The sequence below is a fragment of the Gossypium hirsutum genome, chromosome D01, assembly GCF_007990345.1.
Source record: "Gossypium hirsutum isolate 1008001.06 chromosome D01, Gossypium_hirsutum_v2.1, whole genome shotgun sequence".
Classification (NCBI taxonomy): Eukaryota; Viridiplantae; Streptophyta; class Magnoliopsida; order Malvales; family Malvaceae; genus Gossypium; species Gossypium hirsutum.
In genome coordinates, this window is record NC_053437.1 from 20,372,653 (window position 1) to 20,392,814 (window position 20,162).

General features: G+C 34.6%; 1 protein-coding gene and 1 pseudogene across 2 annotated transcripts; one reads left to right on the top strand and one right to left on the bottom strand.

Moving 5' to 3' along the window:
• Positions 1 to 3,229: 3,229 nt before the first annotated feature.
• LOC107922621 (protein TIC 22, chloroplastic) lies at positions 3,230 to 5,891 on the top strand. 2 transcript variants are annotated; one of them, XM_016852732.2, is made up of 8 exons: positions 3,230 to 3,710; positions 3,784 to 3,846; positions 3,993 to 4,067; positions 4,402 to 4,452; positions 4,827 to 4,886; positions 5,000 to 5,071; positions 5,289 to 5,324; positions 5,409 to 5,891. In XM_016852732.2, exons 1-8 carry the CDS (start codon positions 3,333 to 3,335, stop codon positions 5,499 to 5,501), a joined length of 828 nt encoding a protein of 275 aa, XP_016708221.1. In that variant the 5' UTR covers positions 3,230 to 3,332; the 3' UTR covers positions 5,502 to 5,891. The 2 variants fall into 2 exon arrangements, with proteins under 2 accessions (XP_016708221.1, XP_016708222.1); XM_016852733.2 differs by having other exon boundaries at positions 3,272 to 3,710; positions 5,260 to 5,324; positions 5,409 to 5,661.
• A 2,570-nt stretch (positions 5,892 to 8,461) lies between these two features.
• On the bottom strand, positions 8,462 to 9,211 carry LOC107921680 (mitochondrial outer membrane protein porin of 36 kDa-like; annotated as a pseudogene).
• Between the last annotated feature and the right edge of the window lie 10,951 nt (positions 9,212 to 20,162).

Genomic DNA, 20,162 nt, shown 5'->3' on the forward strand with positions numbered 1-20,162 from the left:
AAAGACTGCCGGTTCTTTTACCTTTTAACAAAACGAGAGCTCCACGAGATACTTTAATGTCGCTCGACTCGATGTTGATTCTGCATCCTTTCAAGTCTAAAATACTCAAGGAGATGAGATTCTTTCGTAAATCAAGTACGTACCTGACATCTGAGAGTGTCCTAATTGTCCCATCGTGTATCCTAATTTTAACAGTACCAATACCGATTATTTTACTAGATGAATCGTTTCCCATGTGCACAACTCCACATTCAACTGAACTGTATGTGGAGAACCATTCTCTATTGGGACACATGTGGAAAGAACATCCTGAATCTAGGATCCACTCAGACGTAAGCTTGGAGTTATTGCTCGTTGACACTAACAAGAAATCATCACCGCCTTCATCGACCAAATTAGCACCAGCTACATCTTCCTCGTTACTCTCAGCAGCTCTTTTATTTCGCAATTTATAACAATCTGCTTTGACGTGACCTAACTTTTTGCAATAGCGACACCTTTTGTCTCGTTTCTTTGATGCTACCAAAACGGAAGCTTGTCTATCTGCTTTGCTATTCAAATCAAACTCATTGTCGAGTTTGTCTCTACTCAACAAATGACCCTTCACATCTTCGAACGAGAGTTTGTCTCTGCCATAAATCAGGGTCTCCCTGAAAGACTTGTATGAAGAGGGTAAAGAGCACAATAATAGCATAGCTTGATATTCATCGTCAATATGAACCTCAACGTTCTTTAAATCATTTAAAAGAGTAATGAATTGACTGATGTGATCTTTAAGAAGCTCACCTTCGTTCATGCGAAACGTAAATAGACGTTGTTTCAACACTAAACGGTTAGCCAGAGACTTAGTCGCATAAAGAGTTTCTAACCTTTTCCACAAGGCGAATGAGGTCTTCTCCATCAATACCTCCTGCAATACTGTATTCGCGAGGCACAACTGGATTGCAGACAAGGCCTTTTCATCAAGCTCTTCCCATTCTGTTTGATTTAGATTCTCAGGCTTTTTCCCTGTAACAACCTTTTTCAAGCCATTTTGAACTAGAATTGCCATCATCCGAACTTGCCACAGATTGAAATTTGTCTCACCATCGAACTTCTCAATTTCAAACCTTGTTGCTGCCATCTCTGACCGGGCTGATCTATGAAAGTTAAACTAGCTCTGATACCACTTGTTAGGATCGTCCCGATTAAGCAACGAACAAGTAAAAATAGTAGAAGAAATTGAGAAGATGAACACACAAATTTAACGTGGAAAAACCCCTCAAAAGAGGATAAAAAACCACGGGCAAAGATAATTTTACTATAATGGCAAAAGAATGAAGAGTACAAAAGATGGAGATAAAAACTAAACCCCGAAAACCCGAAAAACAAAGAACCCTCAAACGTAAACACAAAATTCTCTAAATGTGTTATGAGTTCTAATCTAATGGGTGTCTCTTAATTCTAAGATTGTAAAGGAGCCTATTTATAGACTAAATTAGTAAGTCAAATAAACTATACTAATAAATGCTAAATATATTATACTAATAAATACTAAATCTTCTAGAAAGAAAATATATTTTTGTTTAACTTGACTTGCAAGCAATCTCTTAGAATTTGGGTCACACAATTCTAACAAAAGGTATGAACGTTGAATATGTGAAATAATTCAGAATGGATATAGAACTGATTTCGCCAAAGTAACTCTACTAGCCAACTTTGCATCCCACCCGTTCAATCTACCATGAACCTTGTAAATTATAAACTGGAAAGTACTTTTCTTGTCCCGATATTTATGAAACAATGGTACAGCAAGGTACTTGCTAAGATCTAACACCCTTTGAAACCCCAAGAAAATACTTGTAGCATTTGCATCAACCTCTTCCACATCCTGCGAAAAATAAACATTTGTGTTAAAAGCATTAATCCTATGGCCTGAAAACATACTAAACTAATCAAGGATATTACAAATCATTCTCTCTTGTGCCATATCAGCCTCATACAACAACACTAAATCAATGGGAAAAAAAGAACAAATGGGGGATTAGCGGACCCTGTCTAGCCAGTCGAACCGATCGCCATTCATTAGCTTCTATAGACTTTTCAATGGTATGTCCTAGATACTCCATCCCAAGAATAAAAGATAAGGCAACAAAGGATCACCATATCTAATTCCCCTCATTTCATAGACGAAGAGATCCATCGCATAATTTATGGAACTAGCGTTTTCCAAAATCGTACTTCATACAATGCATCTTTTAAAAAAATCTTACCCGCGCCTTATCATATGTTTTCTTCATAGCCATACACTTTAACGTACCTTTATTGATCCGCACAAAATGAATAACTTACTGAGCAATGAGAATATTATTAGTAATGATTAGGTCTAGTCTTCACTCTTCAGCAAAGTAATTGAAAAAGGTTAAGAAAAAAAAGATCTTTAGATTATGCCATAGATGGATTTGAAATTTAATTAGTTAATCCAGAGTAAAGCTATTGAATTAAGTAATAACTGATTAAAAGAATTTATATAAGCTCCTTTAGAACTATTCTAAATTCTTTTAAAAATGTTTTTCTCATGCCATTTAAAAATTAATGTCAAGGTAAAACTTCTATTTATCTCTAGAATTTTTGAGAAAGAAAATACAAGTTCATTTTTTTTTTACATGGTTGACTTAAGTTTAGGATTATCATAAGTAAAACGTAAGCTTATTCCTTCTTATCTCAATACTAGGCTTACTACTATTATTTCAATTAATGTTTAATACATATTTTAAAAAAGATATGTTGTTATAACAAACCGCCCTTTAATTAAAAAAAGAGAGAGATTATCTTAGCCTTTCACTTAATTATCATCTTTTTTAGTCTTTAAACTTGCATTGTTTGTCAAACCACTCTAAAATTAATGAAAAATTTTACCTTTCTTACTTTTGCTGATACACGTGGATTTCCATAATGGATGCCATGTCAACAAAATTAACAAATATTAACTTTTTCATTTATTTTCGAGTGAAATATAATTTCAAAAGCTAAACGAAGCAAAAAATTAAAGTTAGAGGGTTAAATAAATCATTTCTTCTTATCTCTCTAATAAATCTGATAAAAAATATTAACTGAACTATAAAAGGAATAATATCACAAATGGTCCTTGAAACTTTATTAGAAAATATAATTTACAGTCCCCAATTTCTTTGGTGAATCCGAAGTAGGCTTCCGTAACATTTTAAACCCAATAGACTGGAATGGGGTTGAAGCCCTTATAACGAATTGGACCATCGAAAAATATCCGTTGAACAAAACAAATTGCATTTCAGGCTCATAACTTCATTTTCTTTTTCCCTCAGAAAAAAAAAATGGAATTCCCAAAACCTCCTCCATTCCCCTCAAACCCTCTCTTATCCCTCTCCACCTTCATCCACCGTCTCGGCGCTGAGCTCGCCACCCGCCTCCACCATACCAACCGTCTTGCCTCCAACTTTGCCGCCGGTTTCTCCCCCTCTGCGACTTCCCACCATCGTCCGCTCTTTGCCTCAGTTTCTCAGCCGAAGGCTGCGGTAGCGGCGGCTGCCACGTTGAATCCCGAGCAAGTTGCGAAAACTCTAGCCGGCACCGCTGTCTATACAGTGAGCAACTCCAACAATGAGTTCGTGCTTATCTCTGATCCCAATGGAGCCAAGTCTATTGGCTTACTTTGCTTTCGCCAAGAAGACGCCGAGGCTTTTCTCGCTCAGGTTAGTTAAATTTTTTTAAATTTAGAGGAAGTTTCGAACCTTTTTTTGTTTATTTTATTTTATTTTTTCATAGGTTCGATTACGGAGAAGGGAGCTGAGAAGTAATGCTAAAGTCGTGCCGATTACACTTGATCAGGTTACTCTTTTTTTTTCTTTTTCCTTTTTAATTACTGGTTTTCCAATTGTCATTTATGTTCAAAAAAAATTAAAATAATAACTAAAGTTGATTTGGAAATAACAATATTGATTTTTATGATTGCCGGTTTCATAATATATATACAGGTATTCTCACTGAAGGTTGAAGGAATTGCATTTCGTTTTCTACCGGATCCAATTCAAATAAAGAATGCATTAGAGGTTAGTGTTTATTGCAATTTGGTTTTAAAGTTGTTCTTAAAAGGGAACATAAATAGCTGAACTTTGCTACTTAATGCAGTGGACTTATTTCATCTAGATTGTGTTTCTTTTAAGAAATTTTAACACAATGAAGAAAAAAATGTTTCAATTTTCATTTAGGTGTAAGATTGTTGGGTGTCATTTTTTTTGTGGACTGGTTGTTGGGTACTTAGAGTAGACAACTATGCTTCAAATGAGATTACAATGATTATTCTTTTGTACTTGAGTGAAGATGTTACTTTCTTACTTGGACAATTCTACACCATTACTCACAATAGTTTCTCATATCTATTAGCTGAAATCTGGTGACATCAAAAGTGGGTTCGATGGAGTTCCAGTTTTCCAGGTATGCTATATATTTTATTCAATATATATGCATACAATGTATCGCATGGTTTTTTAGTTGGTACCAAAACCTTATTTATGCATGTCTATGGTTACTCACTGTGGCGTATTGAATCATTCCCAATTCTTTTTTCTGTATTATCATAGCATAAAGAGACTTTCCTTAATTGTTGTTGTGAATATGAGACACTTCCGGTGTTATTATAAATTGATGAATCAGAACGTTTTTTCCTCCACAGTTTCTGAAAGATATTGCCACTTCCAACATGCTGTTTTTCCATTAGGAGTGCATGAGGAGCTGAACTGTGATAACAATTTCTATGTCACCACAAATTAATGTTAGATTTTTTTTTTCTTTAATGCTTCTTTCTACAGTCTGACCTCCTTGTTGTGAGGAAGAAAAACAAGCGTTACTGCCCAATATATTTCAATAAGGTTAGCTTGATCCATCAAGTTGTTATAGACGCCTTTTTTTTTTTTCTTTATTATTCATTTATAAATAGTTGTTAACCATACATGATTTGTATTATTTTCTTGTTATTGTGTAGGAAGATATTGAAAAAGAACTTTCAAAGGTTTCAAGGGCATCAAGAGGACCTGGTGTTTCTCAGCAAATCATGGTATCGCGCATGTGTGTGTGTGTGTATTATGTGTCTGTTTTGGAGATTCAAATTGTACATGCATGCATGGATTAATGATTAGACGTCAAAACCCCTCCACTCTCTCTCCTAAATTCTTTCAATTGTTCCATCCGTGTATAAGTGCTTTATTAATGGTATGATTTTCGGTTTGGCTTTGCCTTTCTTAGTATTCATTTCATCCCATATGTTGGAGCAGGTTGGAAGCTTGGAAGATGTTCTGAAGAAAATGGAGGTAGAGAATCTAATTGCCGAGTAGGTCTATGTAACCCATAGAATAAGGAACTGAAATCTGATGGTCCAACATTGTTTGATGCAGATGAGCGAGAAAAACTCGGGCTGGGAAGATCTAATATTCATTCCACCCGGTAAAAGCTATTCTCAACACCTCCAAGATGTGGTGAAAGTATGAGGCAGTTCGGATGTTACTTCTGCCTGTCCATTTGATAACATAAAAAATGCGATTACAGCAACTCAGAAGCTCTTGAAGTAGAATTCGGAATGGAAGAGATGGGAATTAAGAGTGGGATGTACACTGTCTGATGGGTTCTCCATATGTTACCGGGAAAAAAAGAAGAGAAAAGAAAGAGGCAAGGGAAACCTAGTAGTGCGGTCATTGATATGCATATTTATACTTTGAACGAGTAAATTGGTAGAGAAAGCATTAGTTGTGTCTTGGCTTACATCTTACATTTCTTCATCAAGGAAGAGTTTTAAGAAAAGCAAACATAGAATTGCAAATTATTTGCTAAAAAGTATTCTTGTTTGAGTTCCCTCATGAATCCACTTTTCTTCTCCGTGATTTGCTGGCCTTAAAGTGCTTGGTCTAATGTTGATTCAATTAGTTTTGATACTTAATTGGCAGACATAGTTTTAATCAATTTAATCCAGTTGATTTAATATCAGTATGTTAAATTAGTTGACTTTTTATTTGTTATGTTTCACTAATTAAATTAGCTCTAAATAAAATTTAATTAACAAAGAAATTAATTTGATGTATCTCGAAAGTAACAAACAATCAACTACCCTACATAGCAAAATTTTTTTAAAATTCAAATAAAATTTTCATGTTCTGAGCCTCGTGTAACATGTGGCCCAATAACAATAATAGCAGAACCGCTTTCCACACGGAAGCCCATGGAGTGCGCCGAGTTGAGCCCAACGGTAATCGCGCAAGCCTCCGTCCACAATGACTCCCCCCAATCAGCCACACTCATCGCTAGCCCATCAGAATCGCACGGATCACAACCCCAATGCCCACCCATCAGCATTTACCTTTAGCATCTGTCGAAAGAATCGGTGGATGAACCAAATTATGAATTCGAAAATCATTGTTAAGCCCCTTCACCCCGTCCAAAATCATGTGTGGTGCTGTCCAACGGCCTCGCATCACCACGTTGTTACGCTCTTCCATAGGTTCCGAATTAGGACCAACAAATCCACAAAAGGCGGCCTCATCCAAAATAGGCATGGCCATCTCCGACCAATCAATACAACATTAGCTTGTAACAGGTCATCATGAATCCTAGCAAGAACTAAGGTGTTGTAAGAAGCTAGGCAATCGCGCAATGCATCCATAGGGGGAGCACATCGGTGGCATCTTGCATAATTAGTCAGTGGGGTCGAGGCACCAAGCAAACACCCGAATCTTGGGAAGAGTCACCACTTTCCTAGCAGCTTTCCAATAGAACTGGTGAAGACCCAACCCAACATTATGAAGCAGTAACCATGTATAGCTCGATTTGGTCGAATAACAGCCCGTCAGCTAATGTCCCCATACTAACATATTCGGTGGCCCCGGCGTGGCAACTGTAATGCACAGAATCTGATCCGCCTCCTCCACTGAAAACAACTCCCGAACCCCCTTGGCATCCCACCCCACGTCCCCTCCCGAAACAAAACATTAACGGCACGTTGGTTCACTGGAATGGAATAGGGCTGTAATGTAATAGAGCTGTAACCAGTAATTCAATTGTTTAGTTAAATAAAATAGAATAGATCTGTAATAGTATTATTGTATTTGGTTGAATAGAATAGATTTATAATAGCATAAGGAAAAAGTTAAAATGATCAGAGTACCCTTAACAAAAAATTTTTTAGATAGATAATTATTGTTATTAAATTTTAATAGGATTATTATTAAATATGATGTAATAAAAATAAAAATAACTAATTTAATTATATTTTAATATAATTATTATTAAATATAATTTAATAAAAATAATATATAATTTAGTAATATTCTTAATATAATTAATTTTATATTAAATTATATTAAAAGATTCTTTAATTTTATATTAAAATATTTAAAATATTTTATTTAATACATTTTAAAATAATACACTGTTATTTGAATCCATTGCTTCTCAAATTATGTTCATTATAGTTGACACACAACAAATACATTCTAAAAGTTTAACTATTAATGAATTTAAAATCTTTAATAATATTTTTGGAATCGACAAATTCATATCTTTAACTCTTTTTTAATCTAATTTTATTTGTTTAAAATATATACATTTTATTCTTACTATTTACACCTTCTTTTTGTTTTTAAAAATAATTAATATTAATGGTTAAAAATATTTAAAATTTATATTTTATATATCAAAATATTAATAATGAGCCAATAATAAATTATTTTCTTTTATACCCTTACTAAAAAATATAATATTACTGAATTTAAACATTATATAAATACATATTTTATATCATAACATCACATCTAAAGTAAACGTTTTATCTATCAAAAGTACTTTTTGATAGCAAACTAAATACTTTTAAACTAAATTCTTTAAAGTATTCATTCTCTTTTGTAATACCGTCGTTCCAAATTGTGTCATAAAAAAAAACAATTTGCTCTTTACTTTAACATAAATGTACTAATTTGTCTATTTCTTAAATAGAGATCAAAATACAATCAGACTCGTAATATAAGAGCCTCCATGATAGTTCTACCTTTAGGCAATCTCACCACTAGTGATGAAAGCTTTCCATGGCCGAGTTTACAAGCAGATCCAATGTTAGACTTTATGCCTATACCTGTTACCAAGTTCTATACCAAGTAAAAATTATCCTCAACAAAGAAAAGGTACAACTCTTATTTTCCTTTATTAGCAAATTCCATGAAAAAACAAAGAGAGCCTCTAAAAAAATTTATGGGGCAAATCAAAGGTACTTCACCTCAATTAAACAAGGAATGACTAAAAACAATTATCTCATTTTTTTTCAGTTTATTCTTTTTTAAAATGAAAAACCATTGACATAAAAGGGAAGATAACAACACCATGAAAGTCAACAACAGACTAGAACTTCAAAATTCTTTTCAAGTCTACCATACTCTTACCAAAATGAGTTTTTTTTTTTAAATTCTCAAGGCTTGAGTGCCAAAGCAAGCCTGACCTTGGGGCTCTTATCGTTGGGCTTTGTATCCACCTTTCCAAAATTGGTAAAGAGGGATTTCGGGCACCACTCATGCTGGATGAGTGCGCTTGCCTTGCCGTCACTGTTCACCAATGCCTTGATTGTGGTTAATGGATCCAATACATGTTGTGTACCCACGGTGATGGTGTTCACATTAGTAGAGAAGCTATGGGTCACCTCAGCACCAACAGCAGTATTGGTCGATGGATTCAAAATATGGTAGTAAGATGCGTTAACTGAATCACCCTTTTCATTCCTACATTGACAAACAAGGTATTAAACTTGAGATTATATCATTTGGAATGTTCAACTGTAGATAGGTATATAGAACATAATCACATGCAAAGCCAAAGAAGCAATAAGGTTTGCATTGGTGAAGCTCAATCCCGCGTTGCATTTGGTGAAATTCCCAGTCCTCATGTCGAATAAGATATCGATACCTAGTGCAAGAACATTTGTTCCAAGCACACCCGAGAAGTTAACTATCGGGTTGGCAGCCAATCCAATGCTTGAGCTTGTCTTAGCATACTCATGCAAATATTAGAGTTCAATCTAATATACACAAAAGCAAAAAAAAATAGACATGTCTAACAACATCTCAAAACAGACATAACGATTCATGACCTTCAACTCAAAATCCTCAACACATGGTATTTTCTCTGGTTGGCCATACACAGTTACAGAGGATAAGAATACCATTTGCTTAGTAAAAAAACGTGTGAATACCTATAACACCAAAGTAAAAGAAGAATAAGGATGCAATCGTATTTTCTAGTGTTGTTCATGTTTACTAACACCTAAAAACTTTAGTGAAATTGAAGCAGTATAAGCAAAAACTATTGTTTTTTTGGCATAAAAGCATTGACATGTAATAAACTCCTTAATTCTAGCAAATTGGAACAATAATTATACTAGTTTAACATCTTCTTAGATAAAATCATAGAGATAAAAACGGCCTTCTTCAAAGACTCGAACAAATAGGAACAACTCAACAAGGAATTCTAGTAATTATACTAATTTAACATCTTCCTTAGATAAGTTGAAATGCAACTATGAAACCAAAAAGATATCATACAGAGGAAAACAAATAGTTTTGAAGATATTCTCATAAATTTTTGCAATTATATTTGGTCACGATCTCATACAGATTGATAGTGCCAATCAAATTATTGTCAAAATACTGACTGTTAGAGTATGCCCAAAGACCAATCATGAGATGATTGTAATAATATACTTTTTTACCTCATTTATTAATCTAAGTCATTGCCATTATTATTTCAGTTTATTTTTTGTGTATATAAATAAATTATTTTATAATAATGTCCTGAGAATAATATGATTATTATTAAAAGGTCCTTAGTCAAGTATTATTGTGGGCTTGGACAACAATAATGCATTAAGACTAACATGTAGTTGATTGATGATAAAGTGTTGTCATTGACATGGGGATGTCAAAATCAATACATGAGTATATGTTAGAGAACGACATATTGGACTGACCCGCTATGAGTATGTTTCTTGCATTATTATGCAATAGTCACAACATTACTCATAGTGATAACTATGTATACGATCCTTAGACTTGAGATCATCATTGTCCCAACATAGTGAGTTATATATTTTGATACAGTCAAACGTCTACTGTAATAGGTTGTACTATAAATACTGGAGTTGGGTATGCCACAATCTATGTAGTGGGATATGATTGATCAAGATAGGATTTGTCCCTCCTACATAATGGGAGCAATATCTTAGGCCACTTGATGAAGTGATACTAGAAATGCATGGTCATGCTCAAATAAGTTAATATGAGATATTACACTTATTTGTTTATTGTAGTCTACTCTGGGTATCAAGAAACATGAGATTGGACTTTGCAAGTGTGACTATTCCATGACTTATGTCCAACCGAGATATAAAGGACAAAAGGATATAATACATGAAAATTTATCACAAAAAGGTTATGTTGAACCATGACTTCTTGTAACTTGGGTAGCGATGATGCATTGCTAGATGCCACTAATTACTTGTAATGTTAGAAGTGTTCTAATATTACTATCAATGTTACAAGAGCCTACAAGGTTACACCTTATGGTTGAAACAAATAGAATCTAAACACAGTTGATATTAAATTTAACTGTCACGAGAATTATATTAATTATTGAATTATTTTAATTTGAGAGTTAAATAATGTTAGAATTAAGTGACTCGAATCCTTATTTAAATAAAATACTGTGGTAAAATAAAATAAAAGTAAAATCCCTATAGAATTATACTTCTTTTATTTTATTTTATTTTAGAATAAGGTTTTTTAAACCTTATTAAACTCTATCTATTTGATATTGATTAGAATAAGGTGTTTTACTCCTATTAGAATATGGTTTCACAAGCCTATAAATAGACATAGTCTACTCCTCTTGTAATCATTTGAACTTGACATAGTAAATTTTCATCTCCTCTGCCTGTGGTTTTTTTCTACAAGGGTTTTCACATAAAATCTGTGTGTTCTTTATTTTTATTTCTATTTTCTTTGCGATATATTGTCATTATCAAAGTTCTATTTCTACAAATTGGTATCAGAGCTTCCGGGTTGTTCATCTCAATCTCGATAATGGCGTCTTTGAAATATGAAATTCTACTATTGGATCGCAACACCATATTCACGTTATGGCAGTTAAAGATGCAAATAGTTCTTGCACAGATGGACTTAAAGGAAGCCCTGTTAGGGGTAGATAAGATGCCTTCAACGTTGCCAGAGGAAGAGAAGAAGCGCAAGGATCGAAAGGCGTTAACATAGTTACATTTGTATTTGTCTAACGAAATTTTACAGGATGTGATGAAGAAGAAGACCGCCGCTAGATTGTGGAAGAGATTGAAACAAATATGTATGTCGAAAACTCTAACTAACAAGTTGCATATGAAGCAGCGTCTTTATGCTTATTGTTTAGAGGAAGGTGCATCTGTGCACGAACACTTAACAGTGTTTAAAGAAATTCTCTCAAACTTAGAGGCCATGGAGGTTCATATGATAAGGAAGATCTAGGGTTGATTCTACTTTGTTCGTTGCCCCCATCTTATTCAACCTTTAGAGATACGATTTTATATAGTCGTGAGTCTCTCATAGTTGATGAGGTTTATGATTCTTTAACCTCGTATGATAAGATGAAGCATCTTGTGGTTAAAACTAACTCTCAAGGAGAGGGTCTTATTGTTCGTAGGAGACAAGATCGGAATGCCGATGATGATAGTGGAAGAACATAGGAACGAAATCCTCGCAGTAAATCTAAGGTAGATCAAAGTCTTCAAACAGAGGTAAAACTTGTAACTTCTACAAGAAGAAAGGACACATTAAATCTAAGTGCTATAAGCTACAGAACAAGATCAAAAGAGTGGCTGCGAATCAAAATGGAAAACAGCTAAAAAATTTTGGTAAAGCTAATGTTGTAGAAGACTACAGTGATGGTGAACTTCTATTCGTTTCTGTCAACAATTCTAAAGCGAGCGAGGAGTGGATCCCTGATTCAGGTTGCACCTTCCACATAAGTCCCAATCGGGATTGGTTTATAACTTACAAAACAGTGTTTGAAGGTATTGTTTTAATGAGAAATAATGCTTCATGTAAAAGTGCAGGTGTTGGAACAATTAAAGTTAAAATGTTTGATGGAGTTGTCAAAACACTTAGTGACATACGACATGTTCCAGAATTAAAGAGAAAATTAATTTCGTTGAGTACTCTTGATTCAAAAGGGTACAAATACACAGCTGAAAGTGGGGTTTTGAAGATTTTCAAAGGTTCCCTCATTGTGATGAAAGGGCAGAGAACGACTACTAAGTTATATGTTTTGCAGGGTTCTACTGTTACTGGTGATGCAGCTGTCTCATCCTCTTCCTTGTCAGATGATGATATTACTAAATTTTGGAATATGCGCCTAGCGCATATGAGTGAGAATGGCATGACAGAATTGAGAAAAAGAAGACTTCTTGATGGGCAAGGATTTTACAAATTGAAGTTCTGTGAACACTGCATTTTTGGGAAGCAAAAAAGAGTTTGATTTACCAAAAGAATCCATAACACGAAGGGAACGTTGGAGTATATTCATTCTGACCTGTGGGGGCTATCCAGAGTACCTTCGAGAGGTGGAGTTAATTATATGCTAACTTTTATTGATGATTTTTCCAGAAAAGTGTGGGAGTTCTTCCTAAAGCAAAAGAACGATGTGTTTTTTGCATTTAAGTCTTGGAAAACCATGATTGAAAAACAGACAGGAAAGCAAATAAAATACATTTGCACAGACAATGGCTTAGAGTTCTGTTCTGATGAATTTAATAAACTGTGCAAGTCAGAAGGGATCGTGAGACACTTGATAGTTTGTCATACTCCACAGCAAAACGGTGTTGCGGAACGAATGAACAGAACGATCATGGAGAATGTTCGATGTATGTTGTCAAATGCAAACTTACTAAAGGCATTTTGGGCTGAAGCAACCTCTACTGCATGTTTTTTGAACAACCAATCTCCATCCGTTGCCATTGAGAAAAAGACTCCACAAGAGGTATGGTCTGGTAATCCTGCTGACTATTCTGATTTAATGATGTTTGGTTGTTCTGCGTATGCTCATGTTTATAACGGAAAAATTAGAACCGAGATCCATTAAATGTGTTTTTCTTAGTTATAAAGCTGGTGTAAAAGGGTATAAGTTATGGTGTCTTAAAAATAGAAAAATTGTGATTAGTAGAGATGTTGTTTTTGATTAAACTACTATGATACCTAACTTATCTCTTAAAGACTCTTCCAATAAAGAAAATCAAAAGCAGGTGGAGCATCATATTAATACAAAATCTACAATAGAGTCAACTACTGAAGCCAGTACAAAAATTCAAAATAGAGTTGCTTCTTCACCACAATACTCTATCGCCAAAAATAGAACTAGAAGAGAAATTAAACCTCCAAAGAAGTATGCCGAGGCTGATCTAGTTACTTATGCTTTAAATGTGGCTGAAGATATAGATGCAAACCAAGAGCCATCTAATTATTCTGAGGAGGTTAGTTGTGAAGACTCAGAAAGGTGGATGTTTGCTATGCAAAAGAAGATGAAATCACTACACAAAAATAAAACATGGGATCTTGTGAAACTTCCTAAAGGTAAAAAGGTTATTCGTTGTAAATGGGTGTTTAAGAAGAAAGAGGGGACTCCAAGAGTTGAAGAACCCAGATATAAAGCAAGGCTTGTTGCAAAGGGTTACAATCAAATTTCAGGAGAGGACTTCACAGATGTGTTCTTTCCAGTTGTGAAGCATAGTTCAATTCGAGTTTTGCTTGGTATTGTGGCCATGCATGATTTGGAGCTTGAGCAGTTAGATGTAAAAACTGTATTTTTACATGGAGAACTTGAGGAGGATATTTACATGCAACAACCAGAGGGTTTTACAGTCTTAGAAAAAGAGGACTATGTTTGCTTGCTGAAAAAGTCCCTTTACGATTTGAAACAGTCACCAAGACAGTGGTATAAGAGGTTTGATTCCTTTATGACTTCTCATGGTTTTAAAAAAAGTAGCTTTGACAATTGTGTTTACTTTAAGAAAAACAGTGATGGTTCTTTTGTGTATCTACTCCTTTATGTTGATGACATGTTGATAACAACGAAAGATAAAGGAGAGATAAGAAAGGTCAAAACCCAACTAAGTGAAGAATTTGAGATGAAAGATTTGGGACCGGCAAAGAAGATACTTGATATGGAGATTCTCAGAGATAGAAAAACAAGTAAATTGTACCTAAGTCAGAAGGGGTATATTGAGAAAGTTCTTTGTAGATTCAATATGCAGAATGCTAAGCCTGTTAGTACTCCTTTAGCAGCCCATCTCAGACTTTCATCAGCTTTGTCTCCACAATTAGATGATGAGATTGAGTACATGTCACATATCTTATACTATAGTGCAATGGGATCTCTCATGTATGCCATGGTTTGTTCACGTCCAGATTTATCATATGCAGTTAATGCAATTAGCAAATATATGGTGAATCTCGATAAAGAACATTGGAAAGTAGTTCAGTGGGTTTTAAGATACTTACGAGGTACTACCGATGTTTGCTTACAGTTTGGAAGAACTAGAGATAGAGTCATTGGGTATGTTGATGCTGATTTTACTGGAGACCTTGATAGAAGAAGATCTCTTACAGGTTATGTCTTTACAATCGGAGGTTGTGCAATCATTTGGAAAGCTACTTTGTAAAAATTATAGTCGCTTTCTCTACCACTGAAGCTGAGTACATGGTGATTACTGAAGCTTGTAAAGAAGCTATTTGGTTGAAGAGACTCTTTAGTCAACTCAATGAAGACCTTCAAATTAATACAGTATTTTGTGACAGTCAGAGTGCCATCTTCCTTACAAAAGATCAAATGTTTAATGAGAGAATAAAACACATTGATGTTCGATATCATTTTGTTCGTGATATTATTGCTCGTGGTGATATTGTTGTGAGCAAAATTAGTACTCATGAAAATCCTGCTGATATGATGACTAAGTCACTTCTTATAACCAAGTTTGAGTATTGCTTAGACTTGGTTGGTGTTCATTGTTGAAGATAAACCCTTAAGGGGTTTTATGGAAGAGGTGGAGAACTTGTTCGTTGAGAGTTCGCGATGAACAACTTGTTCATTAAGAATTCGTGTCAAGGTGGAGATTGTTAGTGTGATAGCCCGAAATAGGGCCTAATCGGAATAGTGGTTTCGTAACCACAAATCCGAAGTGAAATAGTTTAATTTTATAAATTTTTATTAGTTACTGATTGATTGAAATATTGTGTGAAAATATGGATAGGAAATTTTAATGCTTTAGTGCTTAATTGAATTTTTAGGACTAAATTGAGAAAAATGCAAAGTGTGTCTAATTAGTGATTAAATGACTTAATTGAATTATTGAATGAAATTGGAAGTGTTTATGTGGCAATTAGACCATAAATTAGTGTTATGGACACAAAAGGGTATTTCTAAAAAAATATCTAAGTAATGGGTCAAGGGCATTTTTGTCCAAATTGAATAAAAGACAAAATAAAGATGAAAACAAGTGTTCATCTTCTTAAAATCAGACGTTTGCTGCCAAAAAAATTCATGTCACCATAGCTAAGGTTCTTGAACTTCCTAAGCTCAATTGTAAGTGATTTCTTGCCCCGTTTTTAATTATTTTCGTATTTTTATGCTTATTGAAGCTTGAATTTCATGTTTCTACCATTTAATTTAAATGAAATTAAAGTTTAAAAAATTGACCCATTCATGATATAATTGTAAATTGATTAGTGATGTTAGATAATGAATGTTTGAAGTGTTAATTACAAGTTTTACTAGATGAATTTCAATGAAAATGTTGAAAAAGGGCTAAATTGTGAAAGATGGTAAAGTGTGCATAAAGTTGTGATTTTGTGAAATTGAAGGCTGTTATGAGCATGAAATATGATTTAGTGAAGTTTGAAATTTAAGAAATTTAGTGAATTTGATTTTTACGAGCTTAGGGACAAAAGTGGAATTTTTGAAAAGTTATGGGGAAAAATGTAAATGTGTCAAAATGTTGTGTGTGAATTGTATTTGAATGGAATATTGATAAAATGTATTAAATTGTGTTAATATAGATCAAGAAAGAAGAAATAGTGCAAGTGATCGGGGAAAAGAGAAAGTTATCGACTAAATTACAAAAATAGTCGTTTTGCATCCGAGGTAGGTTATATGTAAATAATAGTTATATTTGTATAAATTGTGAATTATATTTGATATGTGAATTAATATTGAATGTGGAAGGAAAATTGTTCATGAATTATTCAAGTGATAAAGTGTTGAAAATAAAGTGTTAAGTGTAAATTCCCGGTTGAACTTAGGAATAGAATTGGATACAAGTGACATGTCACTAGAGACCAGTGTTACAGTGTTACAGTGTTACAGTGAGTCCCGGGTGCTGGGTGATCTAGCATGTGTTGCAGACACCTGACAGCTTGTGTGAGCAGGCCCGTGGACATTTCCAGTGTTATTGATCAGTGGTAGCTTCGGCTACATTTCAGTGGTAGCTACGGCTACATATCAGTGGTAGCTTCGGCTACATATCAATGTGGCACTTATGTGCTAAATCTCTACGTATCCGTGTATATTCCAAGTGTTCAACGGGATTAATAATGAATTAAAGTGAATATGAAATGTTAAGTGTGAAAATGTATATGCAAGTGAATTGGTAAGATTGTGCATGTGTAAGTGATTGAAATTGCTAAGAAATGTTTTGATTAGTTATATGTTAAAAGTGTTAATTATTAAATGAGTAATTATTGTTTACATGTAACTTACTAAGCTATTTATAGCTTACACATCTCTTTCTTTCCTTTGTTTTATAGTGATTTGAACTTGATCGAATAGTGGACCGTCGGAGCTCGTATCACACTATCATAGCCATCTCGGTATTATGTGATTTTCAAAATGTTTAAACTATGGCATGTATAGAGTCTTAATCATTTTGAGCATGTTCAAATGATATGGCTAATGTTAGCTATTGAAGTAGTTATTAAAGAATATGTTTTGGTGTTATGTATGTTTAAATGGTAACTAATTCAAAGAAGCAGTTTCTTTGACAGCAGCAGTGACGTGAATGTGAAAAATCACCATATAGTAGAAATGGAATTAGAGGGTGAATGATATATATAATTAAAGCTTATCAAGTCTATTTTTACATGAAAGAAACGGTGTAGGAAAAGGAATTTTATATTTTGAGATATTTAAATTTCAGTGAGACAGGGTCAGAATGGTTTTTGAAGTCCCCTGTTCTGACTTTAGAAAATCATTATAAATTGTACAGAAAGAATTATAGGTCATAATTTATATTTGTAGATTCCTTAGTGAGTCTATTTTCAAAATAAATAGACTATAACCTTATATGAATTCTGTACAATGAGATAATTGATTTTTAGTGGCAAGAGGTCAGATCTGTCGAGCTGTGAAACAGGGGATACTTTAATGAATAAACTGTACTAATTGGCTAAGTCAAAAATTCTGAAAATTATATGGTAAGTGGGAATATGAGTCTAGTTTCAGGGAAAATTTACGGATTTAAATTTTGAGTTCTGTAACTCGAGCTATAATTAAATTAGTGACAGTCACGCAGGTGGACAGTTTTGTTGTGAATAGTGAATTTAATTTTAAAAGCAAATTTTTATGCTCCGAATTGGTAAGTTAATTGGATGACATCTCGTACTCGATTCCGGAGACGGTCTCGGGTAAGGGGTGTTACATTTAGTAGTATCAGAGCTACTGTTTAATCGATTCTCGGACTAACGTAGCGAGTGTAATAGACTATCTATACATGCCATAATTGAATAATGATAGTGTGACGACTCCTGACATCTTAAAATGTTTTTTTTATAGTAATGGATTCTAACCAAGATACAGCTGATGATGCTCAAAGTAATGTGCCTGTTGAAAGTCGATTCGAGACTCAGGGTCAATGAGATGAGGCTCGAGAAGCTTTTCTCCAAATGATGAACAATTGGTACACTGAGTTTGTTAGAACTAATCCTAATGCTCAACCTCCTCCGCCCCCTCCTATTCCTCAAGCTGTTCCCATAGCTCCTCAACAAACTGAAGTGTTAAAATTGTCAAAGCCTCCAGTGGACAAAATTCGAAAGTATGGAGCCGAAGAGTTCCGAGCTAATGTAAATGATGATCCTGAAAGAGCAGAGTTCTGGCTTGATAATACTATCAGAGTGTTGGATAAATTATCTTGTACTCCAGAAGAAAGTCTCAAATGTGCTATCTCATTGCTGAGGGATTCGGCTTATAATTGGTGGAAAACTTTAGTGTTAGTGGTGCCTAAAGAGAAAGTTACATGGGACTTCTTTCAAGAAGAATTTCGGAAGAAGTAAGTGAGTCAGCGTTTCATTGATCAAAAGAGAAAAGAGTTTCTTGAATTGAAACAAGGGCGCATGACGGTAGCCGAATATGAGCGAGAATTTGTCAAATTAAGCAAGTATGCCCAAGAGTGTGTATCTAATGAAGCTACATTGTGTAAAAGGTTTGAAGATGGATTAAACGAGGATATCCGATTGCTAGTGGGAATTCTTGAAATTAAAGAGTTGGCGGTACTAGTTGAAAGAGCTATCAAGGCTGAAGAATTGAGCAAAGAGAAAAGAAAGGTGGAAAGTGAAGCAAGAGATGCAAGAAAAAGATCAATGGGCAAGCCATTTCAGTCTCAAGCGAAGAAGTTTAAAGAAATGAATACTCGATCGAATGTTTCTAGTGTGAATTTTCAAAGAGATCGAGGAAGACAATATTCAGGTTCTAAAGCTCAGGCAACTTCTATGGCAAGTACAGGTAGTGTTAAACCTACTAGACCGGAATGTCAACATTGTGGAAAACGACATTTGGGGGAATGTTATTTAATCAGCCGAGCTTGTTTTAAATGTGGATCTCAAGATCATTTTGTGAAAGATTGTCCGGAAAGAGAAGAGATAGAAAAGTTTCAGAATGTGAGATCGAGCAGTGTGACTACTAGAGGAAGACCACAGAGAAATGTGGGGATTGGAACTAGTGGTAGAGGCGTAACAAAAGACACGACTGTAAGATCTGAAGTGGGAGCTCCAGCAAGAGCTTATGCCATCCGAGCTAGAGAAGAAGCATCTTCTCCTGATGTGATCACTGGTATATTTTCTCTTTACGACACTAATGTTCTTGCATTGATTGATCCTGGTTCTACTCACTCGTATGTATGCATGAATTTAGTGTCTGATAAGAATTTGTGTGTTGAATTGATTGAGTATGTGGTTAAAGTGTCGAATCCTTTAGGCAAGCATGTGATAGTTGATAAAATATGCAAAAATTGTCCTTTGATTATACAAGGTCAGTGTTTCCCTGCCAACTTAATGTTGTTGCCATTTGATGAATTTGATGTTATTTTGGGAATGGATTGGTTGACATTACATAAGGCCAAGATAGATTGCAGTCAGAAAATTCTTGAGTTGAAGTGTGGTAGTGGTACAGTTCTTCGGGTTGAAACAGATAAGTCAAATGTGATGCCAATTGTGATTTCTGCCATGTCTGCTCAGAAATGTTTGAAAAATGGTTGTGAAGCATATCTTGCTTATGTGTTGAACACAAAAGTGTCTGAAATAAAGATTGAATCAGTGCCAGTGGTATGTGAATATGTAGATGTGTTCCCAGAAGAGTTGCCAGGTTTGCCTCCGATTAGAGAAGTAGAGTTTGGTATTGAAGTAATGCCATGTACTGCTCTAATATCGATTGCTCCCTACAGAATGGCACCAACTGAATTAAAAGAATTAAAAGTGCAATTACAAGAGCTGACAGATAAAGGATTTGTAAGACCAAGTTACTCTCCGTGGGGTGCTCCTGTGCTATTTGTGAAGAAAAAGGATGGGACATTGAGATTGTGTATCGATTATCGTCAACTTAACAAAGTGACAGTGAAGAATAAGTATCCATTGCCCCGAATAGATGACTTGTTTGATCAGTTAAAGGATGCCACAGTGTTTTCCAAAATTAATTTCAGATCCGGATATTACCAATTGAGGGTTAAAGAGTCAGGTGTGCCAAAGACTGCTTTCAGAACCCGGTATGGCCACTATGAATTTCTTGTAATGCCTTTTGGTCTGACTAATGCTCCAGCT